This window comes from Danio aesculapii, chromosome 13, assembly GCF_903798145.1.
Source record: "Danio aesculapii chromosome 13, fDanAes4.1, whole genome shotgun sequence".
NCBI lineage: Eukaryota > Metazoa > Chordata > Actinopteri > Cypriniformes > Danionidae > Danio > Danio aesculapii.
The window spans coordinates 24,155,899-24,181,818 of NC_079447.1; the positions used below are offsets into that span (position 1 = coordinate 24,155,899).

The window sequence follows — 25,920 nt, forward strand, 5'->3', positions numbered from 1 at the left end:
AATGTCAACCTTGCCACCAAAATAGTGAAACCATTTCTACCTTTTTCATGTTAGCAATAAGTATAGCCAACTCGTATGCAATTGATTAGCATTATTTTAGGGGTTGTGCAGTTTAATTCACAGAATTTCTACAAAGTATGTTGTGTGATGTAAACTTGCATACTTTTTCGTCACATCCATAACGCACATTTATTTTCCTCATTTTAAATCTAAAAAATGTTTACAGCTTAATATTTTTATGATGCCATAATTCTGTGATTAGTTGTTTTGGAAAATATAAACATTCATTCATTAATTTTCTTTTCAGCTTAGTCCCTTTATTAAACTGGGGTCGCCACAGCGGAATGAACTGCCAACTTATCCAGCATACGTTTTATGCAGCGGATGCGCTTCCAGCTGCAACCCATCAATGGGAAACATCCACACACACTCATTCACACAAATACACTTAGGCCAATTTTAGCTTAGCAAAAATAGTCTTTGGACTGTGGGGGAAATTGGAGCACCCGGAGGAAACCCATGCGAACATGGGGAGAACATGCGAACTCCACACAGAAATACCAACTGACCCAGCTGAGGCTCGAACCAGCAACCTTCTTGCTGTGAGGGGACAGCATTACCCACTGCGCCACTGCGTCGCCCGAAAATATAAACAGACGTTTCAATATATTGTTATCATATACTTTTCTACAAATTTTTGTTTTTAATTTTTACTTCAAATGTCCATAACGCTGGAATTGCTCAATATCAACTGGTTCATTTCGAAAAAAAAACACACACAGTAACTGAAGAGGTTTATTTTGCTATAGTTACTATTATTTATACATTTTATTTATAGGCACCTTTCGTGGCCCTCAAGGACCCCTTTCCAAAGTCCATAAAACAATGACATTGCAATAAAACCAGTAGAACTCTTGTAAACTCTCTTATTAAATACAAGAGTTCTTACCAAACTAATAAATAAATAAACCAATGCACACATATTAAATATTGATCTGAGCTTAAACAAATGATGCAAACTTAAATAAGAATAAAGGATCCAGTTCGTTATAAAGCAGTAAAAAATTGGCCTATACCAACATTACAGACGCTGGAACAAAATACATTTGCATATTACCATTAATTTGCAATCAGCCTTGCGTTTATATTAAATAGTAGGCCAACTTTTTATTATTATTTCTCCAACTATGTATCTCATCAATTCCTTTTAAAGCACATGTTTTGAATAACATTATGCACTTCGACAAAGTTTTGACAAAGCTTTGTCACATTTGTCTCTCTGACTATATATATATATATATATATATATATATATATATATATATATATACACCTGTACACACACACTCTGTATAAAAATCTGACCAAGTCATTTTTCTGGTCACTATCTATAAATATATGCCCACTAAATGCAATGCTGTGCCAGTCACAATCAAGTATTACAGACAGCTATGTAATAAATCTTTTAAAACCAAGTCTCCTCTTCCATCTTCTCCCACACACTCTCGCCTATTTGTTCCAGATTTATGGTAGTGTACATACTCAGTATTGGCAAAGCATTAAAAGTGTCCACCATTAATACAGAGAGCTTCAGGCATCGATAAGACCCTTAATAAAAACATCCCCACTCAACGATCTGCTCATCACATGCTGCTCTCTGTCGCTGTCCCTCATTCTCCCTCCTTCTCTCGCCCCATCGCTGTCTTCTCCTCTCAGACTGTGCCAGGGACTTAATGATGCTTGAATGCCAATGCTTCTGACTCCTGACTTTTCACTCTCGCTCTCTTTTTTTTTAATAAAGTCTATTTAAAAGGCAATCCCTGGGCTCCATCTATCTCAATACATCTCTCCGAGATATATTTCTCTGGATTCCCCGTTATCTCTGCCTTTTGCTTTTAAGCACTAGATGAATATGGCTGCACTTTCCGAAACTGACTGATCTTCATACTTCACACACACACACAAAACCACAATAAACGCATGGGTCATTCTGTGTATTAGAAACAGAAAATCCACAAAAAAAGTACTTCAGTAGATATAAACCAGATAGATGTTGTCTGACTGCTGGTGCACAAAATTAAGCACCAGGTTTTAAAAATACATGATGTACCAATTTAGATATGCCTCTTCTTTAATAAATACAATATTCATTTAAAAAGCCCCTATTATGGGTTTTTGAAAATGACGTTTCATACAGTAACACAGCTCTAAGTGAAGTCAAATATCCAGCTAAGGCTTTCATCTGAAAACTAAAAACTAAAACTATTGATTCATCTATAAAAGAGTCAACTCAGAGTGGTTCAAATGAATCGTTTTGTTAATGAATCTTTAGCCATGACGTCGATACGGAACTCAAGCCCCGCCCATTTGTTGCTGCGCAGACCCAGGAAAATTTAAACCTTTGCTTTGATACGAATGCTTTGTTTACGGATTTAAATGCGTTTGTAAGCTCACAATCCACTGCTGCTTGTCGTTGCTATGGCCACCGACAGCTTTTCCTACACATGTGTGGTAGTCAAGTTTTAAAATAGTTCAGCTTATGCCACTGTGTGGATTACTTCTGAATGTGTGTCATGGTTAAGTATAGAGCAGGATGCTGGTGTTAAACTGCATTGCTTTAATGCACTCCTGCATTGGGCTCACACATACACTCTGCACTCTGACTACTTGTTGATAAGCGGTGGTGGGCATTTCTCTCTGTCTCATGCTGAACGCAGTCAACCAATCGCAATAGACTGGGTCATCGGACCAATCAGCACAGATCAGCATCGCAGTAAGGAGGGGTTTGGGAACAAATAAATCGCTGAACGAATCATATGGAAGACGTTGGGATAATTAGATAAAAATAAATGCATATTATAAGACAATGAAAGTGTTGTTTGACCTTGCATGCATATCAGCCTGTTGTTGATGACCCCTAAAACCAAAATATGACCTTTTATAATGCATAATAGGGGCTCTTTAAAATCTGAAGTGTAATTTGAAACATATGGAACACTACGATATAATGCATCCTCAGTGAAGTTTAATCTCATACATTTGAATGATATTCTCACGAATACTGACTGACTTCAACTGAAAAATGGCATCTGACAATTTAGCAAGTAATCAAGTCAGGCGATAAAGAAGCGCTGTCCTTCTCTGCTGACAGACACACACCTGTACGCACAGACGACACGTGTCCAACACTACTTCAGGAATCCATTGCATCATAAACAGATCACAGACACAACCATAAACTGTTTTAAAATATTAAAGAGGGCCACTTTACAGTGATGAATAATACAGTATGGGGGTGAGTGGAAAACCAGCGATCTCCTCCATTGCCCTCTCCTCACCCCTCTCTCTGCCTCCCACAGTGGCCATAAAGCTAATGCACACCACAAGACTGGCGGTTCAGATCTCTGCCAGACCTCTCACCGATACATGCATTCTTTCCTTCACATTTCCCTTCCTCTAGACCTAATTACAAAGCTTGCTGCTTCCTACCCTTTTTTCTTTTTTGCCTTTTGTAGATTTTACATTCAAAACTGAGTTTCACAGTGTGTATTGGGGAGGGTAATAAATCTCTTCATGATATGATCTTTTTTTTCTTTCAAGATTAAAAATATATATTACAACAGAATTCTTTTTATATTTTGTGATTTCTGCTTTGCCTTTATAGGGCTAATGTTACTTTAAGATCAAATGCACAGATTTAATACTGACACAAGTACAAGTATCAAATGTTTCCATTCACTTTAGACACAGATGACCACACTGGTGTGAATACGAAGCGCATTTTGAAAAAAAATTGACCATTTGAGTTAAATAAACCACAATACAAAATTTTTGCTGAATGAGGCTTTCTGTGTATGCACTTCAGGAGTGTGTCTGTCACTGCAAACACTGCAGTGAGTTTTTTTATACAGTAGCTCTTTTTTTACTCCATACATGAGTTTCTTTGTTCTGCGAAACACAAAAGAAGAGCTTTAAAGAATGTTGGTAACAAGATGTTTGATGCTATAGCCACTTGATGGTATGTAATGATTAGTAGTAGGAAAAAAAATACTATTGATGTAAATATCTACCAACAAGTGTCTCAACATTCTTCAAAGCATATTCTCCTGTGTTTAACATAGCAATGTATTACATACATTTCGAACAAGTGTAAGTCAGTAAAAGATTACCCAATTTTTTATTTTTGGGTGAACTATCCCTTTAAGATTGCTTTTACATCTGTGGTTCGGTTCGGTTCATTTGGTCTGGACCAAGGACAACAAATGATACATTGTAGCATTTTTCTGCCGTTTTTGGGTCGTGTTCACACCCCATTGATTGCTTTGGTCCGAACAGGTTGAAAAGAACCAAATGCAGTCATGTGACAAAATCCATCTCATTGGCCAGATGTTATTAAACATATTTCCAAAACTGCTTTTCGATTGGTCAGAGTTAATGTGCGGGAAAATGCAGATGGAACTCCTGCAAGTAAACAAACAGACACAAAATGTTGCTTTTTACTATGGAGGGACGACTGCGCTGGCTGATTGTATCCCTGGTCATAGTATACTATAGAGTTTGTATACATCACTTTAGACAAACTATACATTTCGAGAATGGAGCATGGCTGTGACTGGAAAACAATGCTTTAATGCATCGCAAAAAAGGGCGAAAGCGCATCGCAAGTCACTTCAGTAGGAGGCGTGAATTAATTTAGATAAAGTGTGACATGGTCATCTTCCGGAAAGATTACCAGCGATCCATAAGGTAATGTTTTTCCAACTCTTTCTCTGTTTAAAATTGTTGGTATAAGATGGGACAGTGCATCGGACTGCATGTTTTAGTTAAGATCACGTACTCACCACAAACAAACTGCTCCAGGTTTCGTTTGAAAGCATACCAAGACCACCCCTTCAAGGAGGTCTCGCTATTTTTATTTTTTTTTTGGTCTGCTTTTGGTGGGCACTTGAGTGCGATTGCTACATTCACACCTGCCCAAATAACCTGCACCAAGAAAGAACATGAACTCTGCTGTGATTCAACCGAACTAAGGCCCCGTTTACACTAATATGTTTTAGTTTTAACAGCATAAGTTTTGCTACAGCATCCGTCCACACTACCCCGGGGTTTTCGAGCGCTGAAAGCGGAGTTTTTTGAAAACGCTGAAGGTGCCATTTTCAATTTAATGCTGCTGCTCCATGTTAGTGTGGATCAGGGAAAACGGAGACATCTGAAAACGGAGGCGGGGCTGCAGACATTCGCCTTTCTGATTGGGGCTTTTTCCTCAATATTAAGTAGCATATACAGAATTGCATCCTTTCCTGAAGTTCAGACTTCGCCAGTTTGATATGGAAAACAAACTCCCGCGGAAATGTTGGGTAAATCTTCAAAGGGAGCAGTGTACTTTATAACCTCATTTACATCACTCTGGCTATGGTGTTTCACTTTTTTAACAATAAAATGAAAACATGATATAAGGAACTGCCAATTTTCATTTTGATATTAACAACAGACACTGAAAATGTTGAGGCATCGTGTAGCTACATATTTAAATGACCGTGATCTTCATTGTATACATATTTATAGCAAAATGGAGCCTATAACATAACTGCCTTCTTTCATTTTCATTGAAAATACGAAACATACTATTTCTTTTGCTGAATGTCAGTTTTAATTATCAATAATGGCCATTATAAAAGTATAACGTACAATAAGTTTATACATTATAGAAAATAAAGGCAAGCAATCAGTCAAATGTGCAGAATCAGTGTACGAGGTTACATACATTAATATATTGACTTATCTTTGCGCTCAGCCAAAACACGTTACTTGAGAACAAGTAATAGATTTAAAAGACCAAAGTCTGGGAATAAGTCGTTAGATATAGACAACAAGATAAATTAAAATATCACGTTTAACAAATAGAGTGAGATTAGATCCAGCGTTAGATCCTTGATGAACAGTCCGACGTGCACAGCTCTCATCGCTGCAGTGCATGCCAGTGTGTTTGTGTGTGTGGTCACTTAATGTGTGTTTTCAGCGGTGTAGCGTGGACGGAAAGTTTTTCAGATATGCTAGGCAAAACACCAGTGTGGACACGGATCGCTTTCATTCTAAAACGTGTTTTAAAACTAAAACATATTAGTGTAAACGGGGTCTAAATAAAGTTTTACTGTGCTCTTCTGGCATATTTACATACTGAAAAATATGCAATAATCAGATAAAATGTATTCAAACTTTTTTCCAGTACTGAGTTGCGCTGGAAGGGCATCCGCAGCGTAAAACATATGCTATAATAGTTGGTGGTTCATTCCTCTAATTAATAAGAGACTAAGCCGAAGAACAATGAATGCATCTACACTGCTTTGCTCTAATGTGCATGTAAGCGGCCATTCACACAGAACTAGTTTTTATAGTTAAATATGCAAGACGTGTAGGTCAGTGGTCCAAAAAAAAAACATAAGGTAACTCATTTCAACTTATTTCAACTAGTGCCACTCATTTATAGACCGCAGTGTCATGCATAAGATGCTACATAAGATGCAAGCGCAGCAGCAGCCTAACTTTATCATGTCTTTTTATATAAGAGAACAACATAAAAGTAGCATAGTGGAAAAACTATTCTGTGTGTTTGGCTCCTTGCAATGCACAGCAAGCACACTGGACCATAGATGACCTATTCTCAGAGATAACCAATTATCCCCCCACGCCCTGGAGTACCGGTGGAGAATTCCAGCAGCCTTAACTGGGAGGATCAAACATGTTATGCTCTCTAAACATGATGTGCACACAGGAGCGCACCTCCCTCCCCTATCTTGACCTTAGGCACTTCAGCTTGACCTTTACCCGCCCACTGTTCTATCTGGAGCGCTGGCCACTGGGCCTGAACTTAATCCTCTTGAAACAGCCCAAACAATGCGACACAAAAGTTTAGGTTTCATTCAGAGCAGTCAAAGTTTGTTATCTTCTCCAACACACAAAGCGCACACACACACGTTCATGCAAATCCAGACAGTGCGACTCCATTACGTATACAACAGCACACGTCTCCCGTGTCGATTCAGATCAAGCGTGTATGCAGGGATGTTCTGCCAAATAAACGCATACACACACACACACACACACACACACAATCGAGGAGGAGAAAAGCTGATGGGGCAAAGGAGCCAGAAGTGGGTTCCTGGCAGTCTGGGTAATTAATGTGTATGTCAACACTGAGAGAGCTGTACCATACAGGAAATCTGAGCTCAGCACATCCACAATACAGACAGACAGGAGGGGGAGAGAAAGAATACAGGAATGGACAGAATGAGAGAGAAGATAAACGTTATCCATCTTGACTCTGATGTTTTATGGATGATATGAAATATGTGCTGGCATCTCAGTCTCAACAAGAGACAGACTTGGAGCACTTCTGTCTGTAGAATCTAGATGGTTCATGCATGCGCGTTGAGTTTTCCAATTACTGTATTGGGGAGAGCGGGACAAGTTGCCACAATATTTTTTGTTTACAACAATGACAATTTCTTAGAGTAGGTTTATCTGGTCTATTTTGGCAAAAAGCTTGAATACACATGAAAGCAACTAAACATTTCCAATGATATTGGTGAGGTTTATCCAAAAAATCTCTAAACATATTCAATTGCAGGACATTCTTATTTCAGAATATGAGGCAAGTTTTCACAAATGTATATTATAGTAATTTCAACTAAATTGTTGCAGGAAATGAGGTATGAAATGAAGAAAAAAGTCTAACCTAACCTAAACTTTGTAATAAAAACAGTTGATAAGTCTCATACATTCACTCATTCATTTATTTTCCTTTGACTTAGGCAGGGGTGACAACAGCGCAATGAACCGTCAACTTATCCAGCATATGTTTTACTTCCATCTGCAACCCAGTAATGGGAAACACCCATACACACAATTTACTTTCATACACTACAGCCAATATTCAATTCACCTATAGCGCAAGTCTTTGGACTGTGGGGGAAACTAGAGCACCCAGAGGAAACCCACGCGAAGATGGGAAGAACATGCAAACTCCACACAGATATTACATCTGGCCCAGCCAGAACTCGAACCAACGACCTTCTTGCTGTGCTACCCACTGAGCCACCATGTCACCTAGTCTCATACATGCCAAGTAAAAATCACATTTTTATCTAAATTTAAACCTTTAAAGGAACAGTTTGCCTAAAACTGAAAATTTTGTCATCATTTACAAAACTTCTTTGATTTTTTCCTTCTGCTGAACACAAAGAAAGATATTTTGAAGAATGTTGGAAACCTGTAACCATTTACTTTCATAGTATTTGTTTTTTGTACTTTAGATGTCAATTATTTCAGATTTTCAGCTTTCTTTAAAATATCTACTATTTTGTTCAACGGAGAAAAGAAAGTCATAAACGTTTAAAAGAACACTGGTGAGGAAAAATTGTTAACTCATTTTCATTTTTGGGTAAATTATCCCTTTAAACTACTTTTAGTACCTACTGCCAAATGGCCCAGATGCATCTATATAAAACCATTGGATGTTTTCTATAATAGACTCTTCTGCGAGAAGTTTATTATAGGAAAGGACACTTAAACTACAGAACACATCCGTTTCCACATCTGAAGTTAAATCATCCTGTCCCTTTTCTTTCCAATTTCTCTTTCCCATTGGAAAACCAATCTACTAAACCCTTCAAATGTGCACTTCTGTGTCAATCTGATTACATATGTGGCCATAGTGCAGAGAGGGAGAGAGATTTCTTTCCCGCTTCATTGCTTCCCGTCACTTCTAAGGTCAGACAGAAGGTAAGCTTGCCTTCATGCAGAAACAATAACACATCACAACATGATCTGCTCGTGAATATTTCTCCTCTGTATGGGAAATAATATCCTGAACTTGTCAGATGTGTCAGCAAATAGTTTTGGTTATTTTATTAGATCAATTTCAGTATGATTTTCTGATGAACCTGCTGACAATGTAATTTTGTTACCTGCAAACTATTCTAAAGTCATAAGGAAGAATGAACTTTTAAACATTGTTTAAAAAGATCAACTATTTTTGCATTAAATTTATTACTCCCCACTTTAAAAAAAGACAGAGAAACTTCTAGCAGCTCTTAATCAAGTTCACGTGCTAAACGTAACCCTAAACTACATCAATCAGAAAAGCAAAATAACAGACAGGAATGGAGTTTAAAGCAGCACACTATAATTCAGAATTCACTATCTCTGCTTTCCCTCAGATGTTGGTTCCTTTTTTTTTTTTACGAGGTTTATTTTTTCTGTCTTTCAGGAGCCAGGAAGGCATTGAGCTAAACCTTAATTACTCCAAGAACACCAGGGGTTCTGCTTTTTATCCGCTGCTTGGAAGCTCAGCACGGCAAGCAGAAAGAGAGGAGATCAACAGAATATTTCCTCTCTGAAGGGAGAGAGAGCGAGATGAGTGCACATGCAGCAGTCACATCCCTTCATCATATTCTTAGTTATTATTACCTAGTACAGTGCCTTACTACCCAGATAGATAGATAGATAGATAGATAGATAGATAGATAGATAGATAGATAGATAGATAGATAGATAGATAGATAGATAGATAGATAGATAGATAGATAGATAGAAGTTTAATATTTAAAATGAACAGTGCCACCTGTTATAATTCAAAGATAATGCATAAAGACATTTAGCAAAGTGGATCAACAAAAGCCATTACTGAATGGATTTTTCTTCCATGATTCCCATGGAAGGTTGGAGCAGGCTTTTATGCAATATTATAATGTATTAGGTCTAAAAAGCATACTGTAAGCGACCTTTGAGTCATCTGCTTAATTCTGAAGAGAATCAAAAGGCGTCATTTATTCTTGATAGTCGACCAAAATCCTGCTTGACGACCTCATTATTACTAAACTTATCTGTGTTTTGGGTGTGTGTGTGTGCGTGCGTGTGTGAGTGTACTTGAGTTGATAACGCACTTCTGTTTTCCCGTACGTTTCATTCTGAAAGTATAAGGAAGTGTTTAATATTTAACGTTACATTTAACCGGCTCGTACCTGCATGTATCACAAGGGTTGAGCAGAGTAGAAGTAAACCGAGCAGGGAGGCGGGAGACTGGTCGCGGTGTATCCACGTTGAGAGCATCTTCACCCGGTCACGCTACTGCCAAACGCCCCCCAGGTGCTCTCGCTCCAGTCGGCTGAAGCCTCGCTGAATCCTCCGTGAAGGATACTTCAAATAGTGTGAAATACAGAGACGGGTTCCTCCTCGAACTTTACAAACTTATAGAAATAGACGGCACCGTGGTGGTTTGTAATAGAAACCTGCCCCAGAACTTTCCCCAAAATGTGTAAAGGCTACAGTTTCACCAAATGTTCGCTCAGGCACATCGCAGACCCCGTCCGTAGTGAAACGTATCAATCAGCGTAAAGTTCATCTCATTCACAACTCCATTGAACCAAAGAACGTGTTTCTCTCTGAAAACAGGGGAATGAAACGAAAACAAAAGTATCTGGCAGCTTTTATTCCTGAAGCGGCGAGAAGAACAAGTTGTCCGTAAGCGTTAAGCATAATGCCATAGTTGTGAGATGTCCGCTGTTATCTGTGGAGCGCCATAGTCCTGACGCTGTCGCTCGTCTGGATCACGAGAACTGAGTGTAAACACACGGACACGGGTATGAAGCGCGAGCCTCCAGACTCTCATCTCCCATCAGCCAATCATCAACCTTCACTGAGCCACACTGAGCGCTGGAGAACAGGGACGCCAATAGAGATGTGAATGGAAACACAGAAATCCCGGAGGCGGATTAAAGGATTCGGGAAAAGGACAAACATTCATATTTTTATTAAAATAATAATTATTATAGCTAAACAGAAATTATGGAGTTATTTATATAGGCATATTGGTTTATTATTCTAGGGTGAGCTGTAGTACTTTGGCATTTATAGATAAATGTTATCATTAGACTATTTTTAAATTATTATTACTATTATTATCATTAATTAATTGATTTATTTACAAAAGTAAAACGTAACCAATATAAAGGATTCTGATGAGAATTAGCTACATTCTTTTGACCTTTAGCATGTAATTATGTGTCTTTAATACAGATCTACTGTAATTATGATTAATTAAGGGTGGTTTGATAATGACGGATGATTATGATGTGTTAATGTTAGTTTCAGGATTAGTGTTAGTAACACTATCACAATTCACAGTCATGCCTCACAGCGTATTTCAGTCAGGTTCAGTGCATTAATGAACTTCTTGTTGAGACCACCACACGAGGGCGACAGTTCCTACATGTGCTTCCCGAGTCCATTCAGAAGTTGAATACAGGCTGATTGTCCATTGTGCCCACTTTGTTTAATTTTGCTACCCTTACAGAAGACTGCGGTCAGAGCTGTCTGGTTTTGGTTGTGTAAGCAGGAACTAAAATCTAAACAGGTTATTCAAACTGCAGTCCAGGATCGGAAGCAGAATCGTTTGAACTGCAATTACTATGCAGGACCATCCTGGAGTCTGGTAAGGGCAGCAGTTCCTGATTTGCAGGTATTTCTAAAGCAGACAGCTGAAAATGCCCCACAGTTTAAAGAGAATTTTCAAGAGAATATAAATGGGTTGCTTAATTTAAAAAAAGTGCTGAGAACTTAGAATATTTATTTATTTATTTATTTATTTATTTATTTTCTTCAGGTTAAAATCCTGAAATACGTATGTACATATGCATACGTATGGAAAATTTGTAAAACAAACAAACAAACAAATAAATAAATAAAAAAATACCTTTTATATCTTGCATATACACTGTGACTTCCCAAATACAAACTTATGAGGAGGTACTTATTTTGAATAAGTCAGCGAATGGAATTTCAATATGATAGAGTACACAACAACTTTTTGCAGAACCTTCATAAACTGAATAATAAAAATAAGCCAAAACCCACTGATCCAAGTGATTTACGCATCCTGAAAATTGAAGATACACTATTTTGAGTGCACCCTGGTGGTTGGCTAAAAAATAGTAAATAAAAATATATTCAATTCAATTCAAGTTTATTTGTAGCACTTTTTACAATATTTTTTGTTTCAAAGCAGCTTTACAAAAGGTGAACATTATTGCATTACAATCAGATTAAGTTAGTAACAATCAAATATAAGTTATAATAGTTAACTTGCAATTTTATTGCATATAGGTGATGTCTATGTGTACATGTTTAATAAAGTGTATTTGTGTATGTGTTGTCCTGAAAGTCCTTGATGGTTGGGATTATCTCTTCATCTCTTTGTATGAGTTATATAAATATATATATGCACTTCAAATATTGTATTCCTAAAGATGGTTTTAGGTAGTTATTGTCATGTTGATTTACAATAATTTGATTTACATAAACTATTTCTTTAAAAGAACACCACTCAATCAGTATTAATATAAGACTTGTGTAAAATGAAAAGTTGTGTTATATCATTGCCATAGGCGGAGGGTAAACAAACTCCAGGGTAAGGCTAATATATGCGCTGCCCTTTAATGCATTTAAAAGATTTGCGACCGACCAAGAGGTTTTAACACAAGAACCGCCTATCAACAAACGTCTATTATATTCAACACGTACATTCAATTATTTTATTAAACTCTCCCACTGATCTACACTCCCGGTCAAAAGTTTGGGGTCAGTTTATTTATTTTTTATTATTATTGCTTTTATTTAAAAATCTAATTAAAATTATTCTGTTTATCATTTTTTTTAAATATATTTGCCTATCTTCAGTTATTCGAGTCAAACATTGGTAGAAAAAAGTGCTCCCTGTCTCATCCTCCAAAAAGACATAGTGTATGCATTTATCTTGGCTTCTCTTTCTACAGTGGAAGGAACCGCAGATGTTTTGTACAATTTTATTTTTTTCAAAGTCTGTGATGACAACATGCTACATTCTGTTCTGGGGTTTTCATATCCTTGGACATCCACTCATGTGGAAAAGGTTTCATTGACCGAATCTGCATGCGGTCAGCAAGAATCTGTTAGCGTATACGCTCATGCGCTCTTCAACATTATCATCTATTGTTTTTGTCATCTTCAGTAGATTGTTTTTATTCCGTCTCCATTTCTTTTTCCGACTGTGAAACACAAGCAAAGCTAATAGTTTTCATCTTGTGGACAAACTAAGTAGTGCAAAAACATTTTGCGCAGTCAGCCAAATTGGGTGGTTAAATTTAGTCCTGATGACAGTGTCACATGCATTGTAACTGCATTCACACATACAAGCAAAAACAGAATTATAATTTGGGCTTACGTCAAACAGCGTTCACATTCAAATATCTGGCAGTCTTTTATATAAATCTGACTTTGAAAGCTCATAATCCCCCGTGGACCAGTTTTTAATTGCTCATGACTCTCCCTATGCCGTTTTCTGGAACATGAATGTGTTTAGACCAATTATTCCTTATCATGATATATATATATATATATATATATATATATATATATATATATATATATATATATATATATATATATATATATATATATATATATATATATATATAGATTTCGACAAGCACTAAGAGCAGAAATAATTGACATTCTTGATTAAGAAACGATTATAATGATAACATATTTGTGAGCATGGGCGAATAGTATTACTTTGCTGCATCTTTAATTCAGTCTCTGACACTCTGCCAGTGTCATCAGCTTAGAGAAATTCAGAGCTTACTAATGGAATACAGTTTGCTTTCATTATACTCCCTATGCATATCTCAAACACATCTTTGGTTACCAGGCTGATGGCAACTGCTATAAGATTTGCAGTGCTTCAGACTGAATAATGTTGAGATTAATTGGAAATGTACCTCATGATGAACCGTGTAACATCGAGGTGAGAGAAGGTAAGAAGTGAGAGGGATATAAGGAGAGCTGGAGAGTGACAGAACAGCATAGGGAAAGAGGATGAATAATGGAAGATGATGCTGCTCATTGAAGAGAGACGACGAGAACATGCGCATGCTGTTATAGTCATTATAAGAAAGATGGTTATAATGAATGTCTAGTGCTGCTCACATTAAATAAGCTTTGGCTTCTGATTTTTAAAAAGCATACAACTTGTGCCATCAATTTATAAAGGAAACGCCTAAAAATAGTGTGTGAATAATGGAGTGGGATAACAGAATTATTTTCAGGAATTATTGAGCTGACCCAAACCACAGACTAATTATGCCTGCTGTGCCAGAAAGGAAGTCATGCCATAGACTTCAAGTAAGATATCTTTTCTTCTTCTGATTATACTGTGCAAATAGTGTTATGAGTAAGGTAGCATGCATGTTCTCAAGTAACACCATCATGGGAACATGATGGTGTAGCATTACAGCTGTGAACTTGTGAATGTTACTGTAATTTACAGCATAAATTATCATTCATTCATTCATTTTCTTCTCGGCTTGGTCCCTTTATTAATCCGGGGTCGCCACAGCGGAATGAACCGCCAACTTATCCAGCATTTGTTTTATGCAGAAGATGCTCTTCCAGCTGCAACCCATCACTGGGAAACACATACACACTTATTAACACACACATACACTACGGACAATTTAGCCTACCCAATTCACCTGTACCGCATGTCTTTGGACTGTGGGGGAAACCGGAGCACCCAGAGGAAACCCACGCGAATGCAGGGAGAACATGCAAACTCCACACAGAAACACCAACTGACCCAGCTGAGGCTCGAACCAGCGACTTTCTTGCTGTGAGGCGACAGCACTACCTACTGTGCCACTGCGTAGCCCCCAGCATAAATTAAATTATGGAAATTTAGATGATTATAAAGTGGTACTTTTTAATAGACATACATTTTCAATTAAAAAAAGAGGAATAGTATTACAAATACAACCCAAAACATTCATTCATTAATTTTTCTTTGGTTTAGTCTTTATTTTAGAGGTCGCCACAGCGGAATGAACCACCAACTATTCCAGCATATGTTTTATGCTGCGGATGCTCTTCCAGCCACAACCCAGTACTGGAAAATATCTATACACTCATTCAACCACACACATTCATACACTATGGACAATTTAATTAATCCAATTCACCTTCAGTATAGTGCATGTCTTTGGACTGTGGGAGAAACTGGAGAACCTGGTGGAAACCCTCACAAACACGGAGAGAACATACAAACTCCACACAGAAATGCCAACTGGCCCAGCCGGGACTCGAACCAGTGACCTTCTTGCTGTGAGGCCACCGTGCCACCCACAACCCAAAACATTTAGATTTATTTGTGGGTAACTATATAATGTCTGGTGTGTCAGGTTTTGTATATTTTGTCGTGTAAAACCATGAAATAATTTCTATTTTGTTTAAAGTAAAAGTGTGTTCATTTAATTACAAAAAAAGATTAGATATATTTAAAGAAATACTTCACCCGGAAAATAAAAATTGTCCCATATTTTACTAATTCGTAAACTTCCAAATATGTAGAATATGCATATTTATAACATTATAAACTATTATCTCTTTCTTTGTACCACTGTTGTGCATTCAGAAGAGAGTTAAGTAAAAAAATTATGATGAAAATGTAACAGAAGTTAAGGTAAGAACTGAAAAACTTGGAACAGGATTTTAAGATTCTGGACAGACCAACAAATCCACAATTTTAAGAAGGATGATATTACAAATCTTTATTATAACCAAACAACTAACTTCTGCTTCACTTACATCCTATATCATACAGTGTAACTCAAGAATATAGATATATTTTCTAATCTAAAAACTCATTACTTTGCTTTTGAAAGCTTTCATTCGAGCATCAAATATTTTCACATCAATCCCTGCCATTATAAATTTGGAGAGATCCATGTATTATTTAATATACTTCAGATTGCGTTTGTCTGAAAGAAGAAAGACATATACAACTAGGATAACTTGAAAGTAAGTAAATTGTAGATTAATATTAATTTTTGGTGAACTATTTCTTTAAAAGAACACTTCACTCAATCAGTATTAATATAAGACGTGTGTAAAATGAAAAGTTGTGTTATATCACTGCACCTTTTTAGCCATGGTACCGCAGCAAACTTTCCTTGATTATTACACCAGAATGAGGGTGTAGTTTCTAGCCATATCGACCTAGAAAATAGCAACTTTTTTATTTTCCATCAGTTTTAGTACACAATGTAACTACAGAAGATTCAGTCCTTAAATAGAAAAACTCTTTTATGACATTATTGAGTGAGAACATTTAAGACCTCTAGTGTGTAGACAGGCAGTTTTCCCTCTTCCTCTTTGACAGCAATTATGGCAACAGGTTCCTTTTGTGCCTTGTTGTCCCTCTAAACGCATTGAAACAATCTTTGTTAGTGAAGATCTCTACATAAGCACAAAAACAAAACATATTTACATATTTTAAAAGATAGTTCTGCCATTTACTCAGCCTTGACTTGTTCCAAACCAGTTTGAGTTTTGTTGTTTCTTCTATTGAACACGATAGAATATATTCTAAAGAATAGATGGAAACCTGTAACCATTGACTTCCATAGTATTTGTCTTTACTACAACAGAAGTCAATGATTACCGGTTTCGAACTTTCTCCAAAATATCTTCTTTTGTGTTTAACAGAAGACAGAAACTCATAAAGGTTTGAAACCACTTGAGGGAGAGTAAATGCTGAAATATAAATAGAAAAACAATCAAAACTCTTTCATGACATTATAGAGTGAGATGCTAATGGTCCAATCTGATTTAATGATTTATGCTAAGCTAAGCTAAAAGTGCTCCCACCAGACATGGAGATTGACTCAAAAGTTGATTCAAAATAGTAAAATTCAACTGTTTAACTCTAGGGGACAAAAAAAAAGTGTAGTGTTCCTTTAAGCACAGGTGTAGGTTTAGTTTACAGATAAATTGAAAGAACCTAATTAGCACAATATTATCCTTTTGTTCCCACGAGAATAGTAGCACGACAAGACATGCACTGATGGAAACCCGTGAGGTAAATGACTAAATACTGTTTTAATTAGCATCTAAAAATGCAAAGTTTTCCAGGTGGGTTAGGTTTAAGAGTAGGTAAAGACATATAGAAATGAATAAGCTCAATATGAAAACAATGGAAAGCCCTTGCACTAATGTGTGTGTGTGATTATCAGTATGACTGTGTGAGTGAGTCCATGCTGAGTTCACCTGTCCCGCCTTGTTCTAATCCCCAGATACACCTGGGCTCATGGGCCGCAGGAGCTTTTAGCAGATTGCATGGGCAAGACTATTACTCTGATTGTTGCCCTAGAAACTCAGCTCTCCTGCGGGAGTTTTGGGGACAGCTAATGAAATTAAAGGTGCCACAACAATTGGGAAAAATGTCAATTTTCTGTCCGCGTGCTCCTTTGAACCCCTCCATCAGCTGCATGCTGAAATGTAGAAATTAGCCTTAAGCTAGCAAAGTAAAAGAGCATGGCAAAGGGGTCAGACAGAGGTTTTAGAAAATCTTTGCCTTCTGACTTTTCAATTTCTGAAGCCCTTGCTTGTAATGTGTGGAACTGTGGATGGCTAAAATCATTAATGAGAGAAGGAGATCAAAGTTCTGCAAAACTTGGACAAAAAGGAATTTGTTATTAGTGATTAAGGACCCAAGAAATTTCCCATTGAAGGTATTTGCTTCTAATAGACTTTGAAGGTTACTTTTAATTAACTCTGAGTGGTATCCTGACATGTAAATGTAGACTTAAAATTACAAAACTTTTCTTTAACTATTGAATATACTAAATAGTAGTATATCAGTACTCCATTACTATTTAATGGAAAACACTTTTGTTGCTAGTTAGGTTAGGTTATGTAAAGGTTAGTATCAGGCTTCATGGTAATATATAGATTTAAATAAGAAAAACATTATTTTACCAGTCAAATGCACATCCTTAAAAGTATACTGATCACTAAAAACAAAATATTGAAATTGTCAACACAACAAATGGGTTTCTGTGTCACTGCACAAGAAAAACACATTTGCCCTGTATTCTTATGAATTACAATATACTTACTTTATAAACATTCAGTATGAAGAATGCTAATAATATTTTTAAAATTGGTGTCCCTGTTAAAAATACAGAAATGGTTAAAATACAGTATGTCTTGAAAAAAATAGCATACATTTAAGAAAAGATTTTAAAAAATTAATAAAAAAATGTTGTCTGATTAGATTGCAATAAATCTACAATCACTAAATTTTTTAATCTGTTTGAATAGCATGTAGTCAGTTACTTCCCTGAACTGTGTACACTATACATTCATTCCCTGTTATACACAAAGTACTTTGGGCTTCAGAAGAAGAATTAGGGCATGAAATATAATCAAATACAGGTGTAAATGGAGGTAGACATTTTGGTTTCTTTTTACATGGTTTGTTACAGTGTACTATTAGATCAAACTCTCCACACCAGATAAATAAGATCTAACCCTGGATGCCAGATCCTGTCAGAAAATGTCAGTTTCTCCACACTGTAAAAATTTTTATGATCAATTAGTGTTTTAGGTCATTGTAACTTGCTAATCTAAGTTATTCATGTTCTAACTTAATTTTATAAGTTACGCAAGTAGTGCAGGTATCTGGACAAGTCAGCTGAGATTCCAATACCTGTAAACCAGTATTCAACTGAATAACAGTCTCCTATCAGTTGACTGAGAAAGCTAGAGAGGAGCAGAAGCAGGAGACGAATAATGATGATAAAAAATGAGCAGAGTTTATTGCATAATCTTAGTTGCGTATGATACAATGCTCAGATTTCGTCTGACCAAGATAATCCAACAAGTGTTAATATACCATAAGCAACAGCAATGGAAAATTACTGCTTCATAACATTGTCCAGAGACGATACAGACCATGAAATGGAGACGTTCTTTTATCTCTTTTGCCTGAAAACAAGTGTCACTTGAATCCACACAGTCATAAGATTATAACAACATAGAAATTTAAATAATAATAAAAATAATAATAATAAAATATTAATAATAAAATATAAAAACATAAAATGAGAAATAATAATTAAATAATTAACTAATGATCAATAAAATGATATAATGATAATTATATAAATGACTAATGATGGGTAAATAAAATAAATAAATGAAGAATAAATAAAAATAAACAAATAAAAATATAACTACACAAATGAATGGTTGCTTACTTGAAACAACACTCACATATGTTTGCTACAAGGATTCTCAGATCCTTATTTAGATTCTTCAGTACCAATAAAAAAAATTATTGTGTCAATCTAACTATAGTTTAAGGCTAGCTTTAGGGGAAGGTTTAGGGGTAGTTACTACTGTAGGTATTACCCTGTTTATGTTATTACAGTTCAGCAGTATGTACATGCAAAACAGGACTGTAAAAATGTTCAACAGATATTAAAAAGTACAATGGAAGCATGCACACACAATATTTTGATCATTTATTTAAATGTTAGTACATAGTGTTGATAGCCCTTAACAAAGTGGGTCTTTTTTTAAAGGAGATAAAACAAACTCATCAATTCATATTCAAATAAACATAATGTTTTTCAAATCTCGCAAAAGGCTGAGGCATATATCATATTCCTGTTGATGAGTGACACGAATAAACAGAATTTAATCGAAAAATGCGTGTTTTGTTTGTAATTACATGCTGCCAGAGAGAAACACAATACCTTTCAGAGCTGTCAGTTGTACTGAAGACCTACAGTATGTCACACAAAATGCAGGTTTGCCTCTAAATAGCAGGTTATTTTTTATGTGAGCAGATTCATCGTAAAAAAAATTGTTTTCCAAGGTAAACAGATTCTATTCAGCACAGGAATGACTCAGAGCTCAGTGAAATAGCTGGGTCCTGCAATAGATGCTTACACATTGTGGCATTTAGAGCACATAAAAGCAACACGCGTCTGAGTAATCCAGTCTTCTTACATCTCACATCACCTGAGAACCAAATGCCAGATCTGAGAAAATATGAAACAGTCTAGAACAAATAGCCAAAGATTTTAGACATAAAATTGAAGGGATAAACTGTTTGAATTAAATGTTTGGTCAATTTATATTTAATTTATAATAGTATTAACTAGTTGTTGGGGCTCTCATTATGGAAACATATTAGGCCAATTAAATATTATTGCTTTTTTATTGTAGTATCAACACAATTGATTGCAATTGAAATGTATTTGTTCCATTAAATGTTCTTTATTGAAGTATCTACATTATTATGCAGTATAGATGCAACAAAACCGATCTGGACTAAGTGCCAAAACAAGATTAGGCTCTACTGAGGCTGTTTCCCTTTTCCCAGTGTGCCATGTTCACATCTGTGCATCCTCTCCTCTTTTTCTCTGCTCATTTATTTAGTTTGTCCTCCTCGCACATTTAGCTCACGCATAATGCGTTCAGAATGAGCGGAGCAAATGAGTGTCATCTGGGAAATGTAAGTTGATTTATCCAAATCAAGAATGAATTCACACTATTTTTGTGTGTGTACATGCATGTGTGTGTGTCCCACTGATGAAGGCTAAAAGGTTAATTAAACAGCATTTGTCTGCATAAAGGCCTGTGGGAACATAGACTATAAACACGAAAAGATTAGATGGCAACATGGGTCATTTGAGACACACACACAAAAAAAACACCCAAAGTTTCTTATAAAACTGTTTTCTGACAGTTGCCGGGTTACATTCCTAATGTAGCATGAAACTTTTAAAAAGTTTGCAACAAATAAATATTAAAAATGATTTAGGTGCATTTCCATACAGTTTTTTTGAGTGGGTGATTGTAGTATTGGTAACATAGTAATCAACAGAAAACAAGACAAGCATAATAGAGAAAGCTGATTAGTCATGTGGGTGTAATGTTTGCTACATCTGAGATTATTTGGCAAGTGTGTTTCCATCTCCCAATATTATATTAACCCTTTTCACCTCAAGAAACCTAAAAACTTGTTTTGCAAAATTCTAAATGTGTCATTTCCTTCACTCATTAATTTCAAAATGTGCATTAACACAGTGTAACGAAAAGCAGCCACTGCCTGAAATAGTTCATTGAAGGATTCGGTTACTCTAAACCAGGGGTGTCTAAACTGATGAGGGGTGTCTTATGATGGGCCAAAAAATACCAAACAGTTTTACATTAAAGTTTCTGTGAGTAATTTCTTAATTTGTTTCCTAATATTTTAAAATAACCACAAATATTGCTTTAAATTATATTAAGTAATGTGGAATATTTAAAAAAAAAAAAAAATTTTAAGTAAAAACATAACCAACCCCATTATTAACACAATGGTGTTCAATGCTAAAGCTGCACCTGCCTTTGCCTTGATTTGCCTGCGATTTGTCTTGTGCATTACCCTCTCTCTGTTTAAAAAAGCAGATTCTTTTACAAAACAAAACAAATGACTGAACAAAAAAACAAAAAAAATGTTACATTAAATTTCGAATTGATGATCTCTGTCAAAGATAATTACCCATTCTCCCTCTCTTCTCAAATGGGATGGTAGACCAAATCAAAGGTTAGCATTGGCCAACTTTGAGAATCTGTAAATTCCAACTTTCTGAAAGCTTACTCTGCTCTGATTTGTCAGATGGCCCACTCTGTTTTGATAAGTTTACCACTTACAGTGTATGTTGGAAATAATACACCGATTGCCATCTGAATTTCAGCTCTTGCGGATTCCTTTTGCAACAAGGCACTTATACAGATAAGAACAGTAACAATTGTGTCATTTTTACTGCATTAATTTTAGCTTGAGTCCTCCTCCTATGGAAGCGCATGCAATTTGATTTCGCTTCTGTAGTGACAAAAACAGCATCTTCTCGACATCAAACCCAAATAAAATACTATGTCTATGTGAAAACTGTCCATTGATACTGAATATGTTCATTGATAATTCATTATTCGTTATCATGCGTGATCATTATTTGTTATCATGGATTTGTTTCACGTGAGAGTCATGAAACAAAACTTGTATTATATGTGTTATAAAATTAATTTTTAAGGAACAGTAAAAACAATAGTAAATGTGTAAAAACAAAAACAAAATGGTGTGTATGCTTTATAGATTACAAAGCAACAGATGAAGATATAGTATTAGCTTAATATTAGTATTAAGATATATTAACTGTTTCACTTTACTTTGGATTTTTTTTGTGTGTGTGTATCAAGACACCATTCACAAATTAAACTTATTATCATAAGAAAGTAAGATATGTACTGTATGTGCAAATGTCGGTCCTAATTTATATTAAGTAGCCTTATGTACTTGCATCAAAAAATAAATACAATGTACTTACTGTGTTCATAACGGATTGCAGAACAATCTGGTGCTCTTGAGGTAGGATACGGGTATGGTTAGGGACATGTTTGGTGGTTAGGGACAGGTTTAAGGTTGGGTTAAAGTGTAAGGGATAAACAACAATGTACTTACAGAAATTACAGATGTAATTACACAACACAATCTCACAGCACTACGTACATTTTTGATTTAGCGGCTAATTCGTATGAACTTGTATGATCTAATTTGTACAATTTAGTACGATTTGCTCGTCATCACCCAATGACTTTTGGGATTAGGGGTGAGGTTGGGTGCCACGCCTCCTTTTTAAAATCAACTGAACTCGTTTGAATTTGTACGAATCAGCGACTGAACTGACAAAACGTAAAATACTTATGTTTTCCCGTGAGATCAGGCTGAATTACATGCAGGCATTAAATCAATTGTAAGCACAATGTGAAAACATTATTACTTTGTACCAAATTATTAATTTCAATGTAAGTACATATTAGTTAACCTAATATAAAGTAGGACTCTTTTTTAGTTACTTACAATTCTTTACACTCTACATGCAACCCACAGCTAAAACTCCAGTGTTTTACAGTGAAAATTAATGTTGTTTGGGTAACACTTTATTTTGATGGTCCATTCAAGTGTTAGTAGACTGTCTGCTTAATATCTGTTGATGCTGCTTCTTTAACAGACATTGAACTGACTATAAGAAACATGTCAACTTACACTAACCCTAACAGTCTACTTATAATCTAATGAGAATTAGTTGACATGTAGATGCAGTGTAACAAAAGGACCATTAAAAAAAGTGTGACAGTTGTTTGTAAGAGACCAATGAAGAATATGCGGTAATATTATGTAAATATGTTACAAATATATTCAGGTTTGTGCAGATTTACTAACTGACTTATCTCAGGCAGTTCAGAATCGGTGTCCTCAACATTATTTTGAGTCAATTATAGACAAACACAACTGTTGCATTACATTAATTATGTTTTTATACCTGGCAGTTCATTCTGCAGTGGCGACACCAGATTAATAAAGGGACTAAGCCGAAAAAGAAAATGAATGAAAGAATGAATGAATGTTTTTACACCGACGTTGTGGTTGTCCGTAATTGAAACAACCCACAAGAATTTACAGCAGGGGTTCTCAATCTCAGTCTTGGAGGTCCGATGTCCTGCAGATTTTCGCTCCAACCCCAATCAGACACACCTGGGTTAGCAAATCAAGCTCTTCCTAGGCTTTCTAGAAACATCCTTGCAGTTGTGTTGAGGCAAGTTGGAGCTAAAATCTGTAAGACATCGGCCCTCCAGGACCACGTTTGAGAACCCCTGATTTACAGTGTTCTTTCTCTTGATAAACAAAAACATTTGTTATCCACATTGATCTAAAATTATGAACTTTCACATTAACAAGCATGTAAAAGCCAAGCATAAATCACTCTAAATGAAAGGTACAGTAGTAACCAAAGAAAGTAGCAACATGTTTGGCTCAAGCAATCATTATTCTATTTTTCTTCATTCATCCAATCATTTTTGAATATACACTAACCAATTAACAATCAAACATCAGCTTAGCACAAGTCACTAATGAACATGCATTACAGAATAACATAGAACATTCACCACAGCAACAATCAACAAGCAGCCATAGCAACTGTTGAAGAATAAAAAAAAATGCAAATGTGTATATTTCTATGGTTGTGAAAAGCATCAGGTGTTAACTGTGAAGTATGACCATTGTTTATATAGGTGTATATGTGTGTGTGTGTACGTACACGCACTAGAATTAATGAGGGTGGGGTGAGGAAATGCCACCTACTGGCGTTTTACACAAACAACTTCTGGTTTGGTGATGAATTGGGGAAATGCCCGAGGGCAGAAACATGTCTTTTGCTGTTCTCTCTTATTCCCTCCATCATCCTTCACTCCATCTCTCCTGGACCACCTCACTAATGATCGCTCAGAGTCTGGGACCCAGCTATGCATCATTTACTAGGAGCTCTGGAGACTGAAAGGGGAAAGAGAGGGAGGAGATGGGGAAAGAGGCTGAGATAGGAAGAATTAAAGAAAGAGAGAGACTAAAGAGATAGGAAGACCTAAAGGGATTGCAGATAATATAATTTAAAAAAAAGGAGCATGACATGCGGAGAGAGAGAAGGAAAACAAAAGGAACGAATTGAATTGAAGTCAGAGAGAAAGAAAGAGAAGGATTGAGGGGCTACGCTGGAAATGAGAGTGATGGAAAGACAAGTGAGTTGGTGATAATTTCATTGGCAGAGAGAGATCAGAAACAGATGATGAATTCTGCAATGTGTTTGACCTTCCAAAGTCATGGCTCTAATAAAGAAACAATAAAACCCAAGAGTATAATCCTTGCTTCAAATTGAAATAGCTAAAAACACAAAATATGCTCAACTGGTGGATGTATAAAGATGTTGTTCAACATTTTTTTGTTTTGTTTTGTATAATTTTGTCCCACCTATAAATACATCAGGTACATGCAATGCATTTCATTTCAGTGTTTTTGAATGAGTACATAAAGTAAATGAATCAGTCTCATTAAGTGATTATAGTGAACAGTCTCATAGTGTGATTAGATCCTGAATGATGCTTAAATACACTAAGGGTTCAATGAAAAATAAAGTCTGGTAAATTTTAAATAAAAGTTTTATTATTAATATTTACAAAGAACAGAATAAATAGTATACATTAGAAACAGCTGCTATTAAATCAGCAAACAGTTTAGCCTATTAAAATCAATCTATTGTAAAAAAATAGAATCAAGTTATCAAATCTCATTCATCTGTTCTTCACTGTATAACTTCTGATTCATATAACTTCTGAAACATTCTGATTAAAGAGCAACGCATGAATCTCTCATTTAGATTTTTCATTTATTACATTGAATAACATCTATAATGAAAGCATTCGATTGCTTTTTCAACTTTTTACGCTTATTTAAGACAAAATTGGTTGTTTAAATGAAAACCCACCAAGATTAACATCTTTAGATGTTATTATTATTATCAATTATGTGTATGTGTCTGTTCAAACGCACGCAGACTTTTGCTCTGCTTCAAATTGCGTGTATAGAATACATTTGGGAAACAGCATTTATCACTATGGGGTGCGTCAGCTTACAGTCCCGCGCCACTACAGCATTGTGTTGAGGATTGCATAGAAGGGGCAATAGCACCTGCAATGGAAAGGGAATCCCATTTTTATATTTAAATCAAAGGCTGCGTTCGAAATCATATACTTCCATATTATATAGTGCGCTAAAAACAGTATGCAAGCCGAATAGAATGTCCAAATTCATAGAAAATCAGTATGCGAGAAGTACCTGGATAACCTACTACTTCTGGCGAGACTCTGAAGTGTGCATTGTATGGATGCTGTGCTATCCCATGATGGTACTTTTTTTCTAACGGCCGTGTAGTACGTTTAAACTCAAATACAGTACTTATTAAGTAGTAGGTGGTTTTGGACGCAGCCAAAGTGTTTTCATGCCTAAATAAAACAGAAGCACAGAACAGATTCACGTTTAAGAGCAAGAGGCGTCCCCTGGTGGTTCGGCGGTATATGTTGCGTATACAGAGGATCGGCTCTTTAATGTTTATTGCTACCCTTCATAGAAATATTGAAAATACAGGAGAAATTCAGGAAAAT

The 25,920-nt window shown here is 35.9% G+C and overlaps 1 protein-coding gene across 2 annotated transcripts in view; it reads right to left on the reverse strand.

The window, feature by feature from the left end:
* The window catches only part of unc5b (unc-5 netrin receptor B), a 107,159-nt gene extending 96,490 nt beyond the window's left edge, over positions 1–10,669 (reverse strand). For both annotated transcript variants that reach the window (XM_056471469.1, XM_056471468.1), the window contains exon 1: positions 10,023–10,669. In XM_056471469.1, the coding sequence (XP_056327444.1) occupies positions 10,023–10,110 (88 nt within the window). In that variant the 5' untranslated portion in view covers positions 10,111–10,669. The remainder of the gene's footprint in view (positions 1–10,022) is intronic.
* Between the last annotated feature and the right edge of the window lie 15,251 nt (positions 10,670–25,920).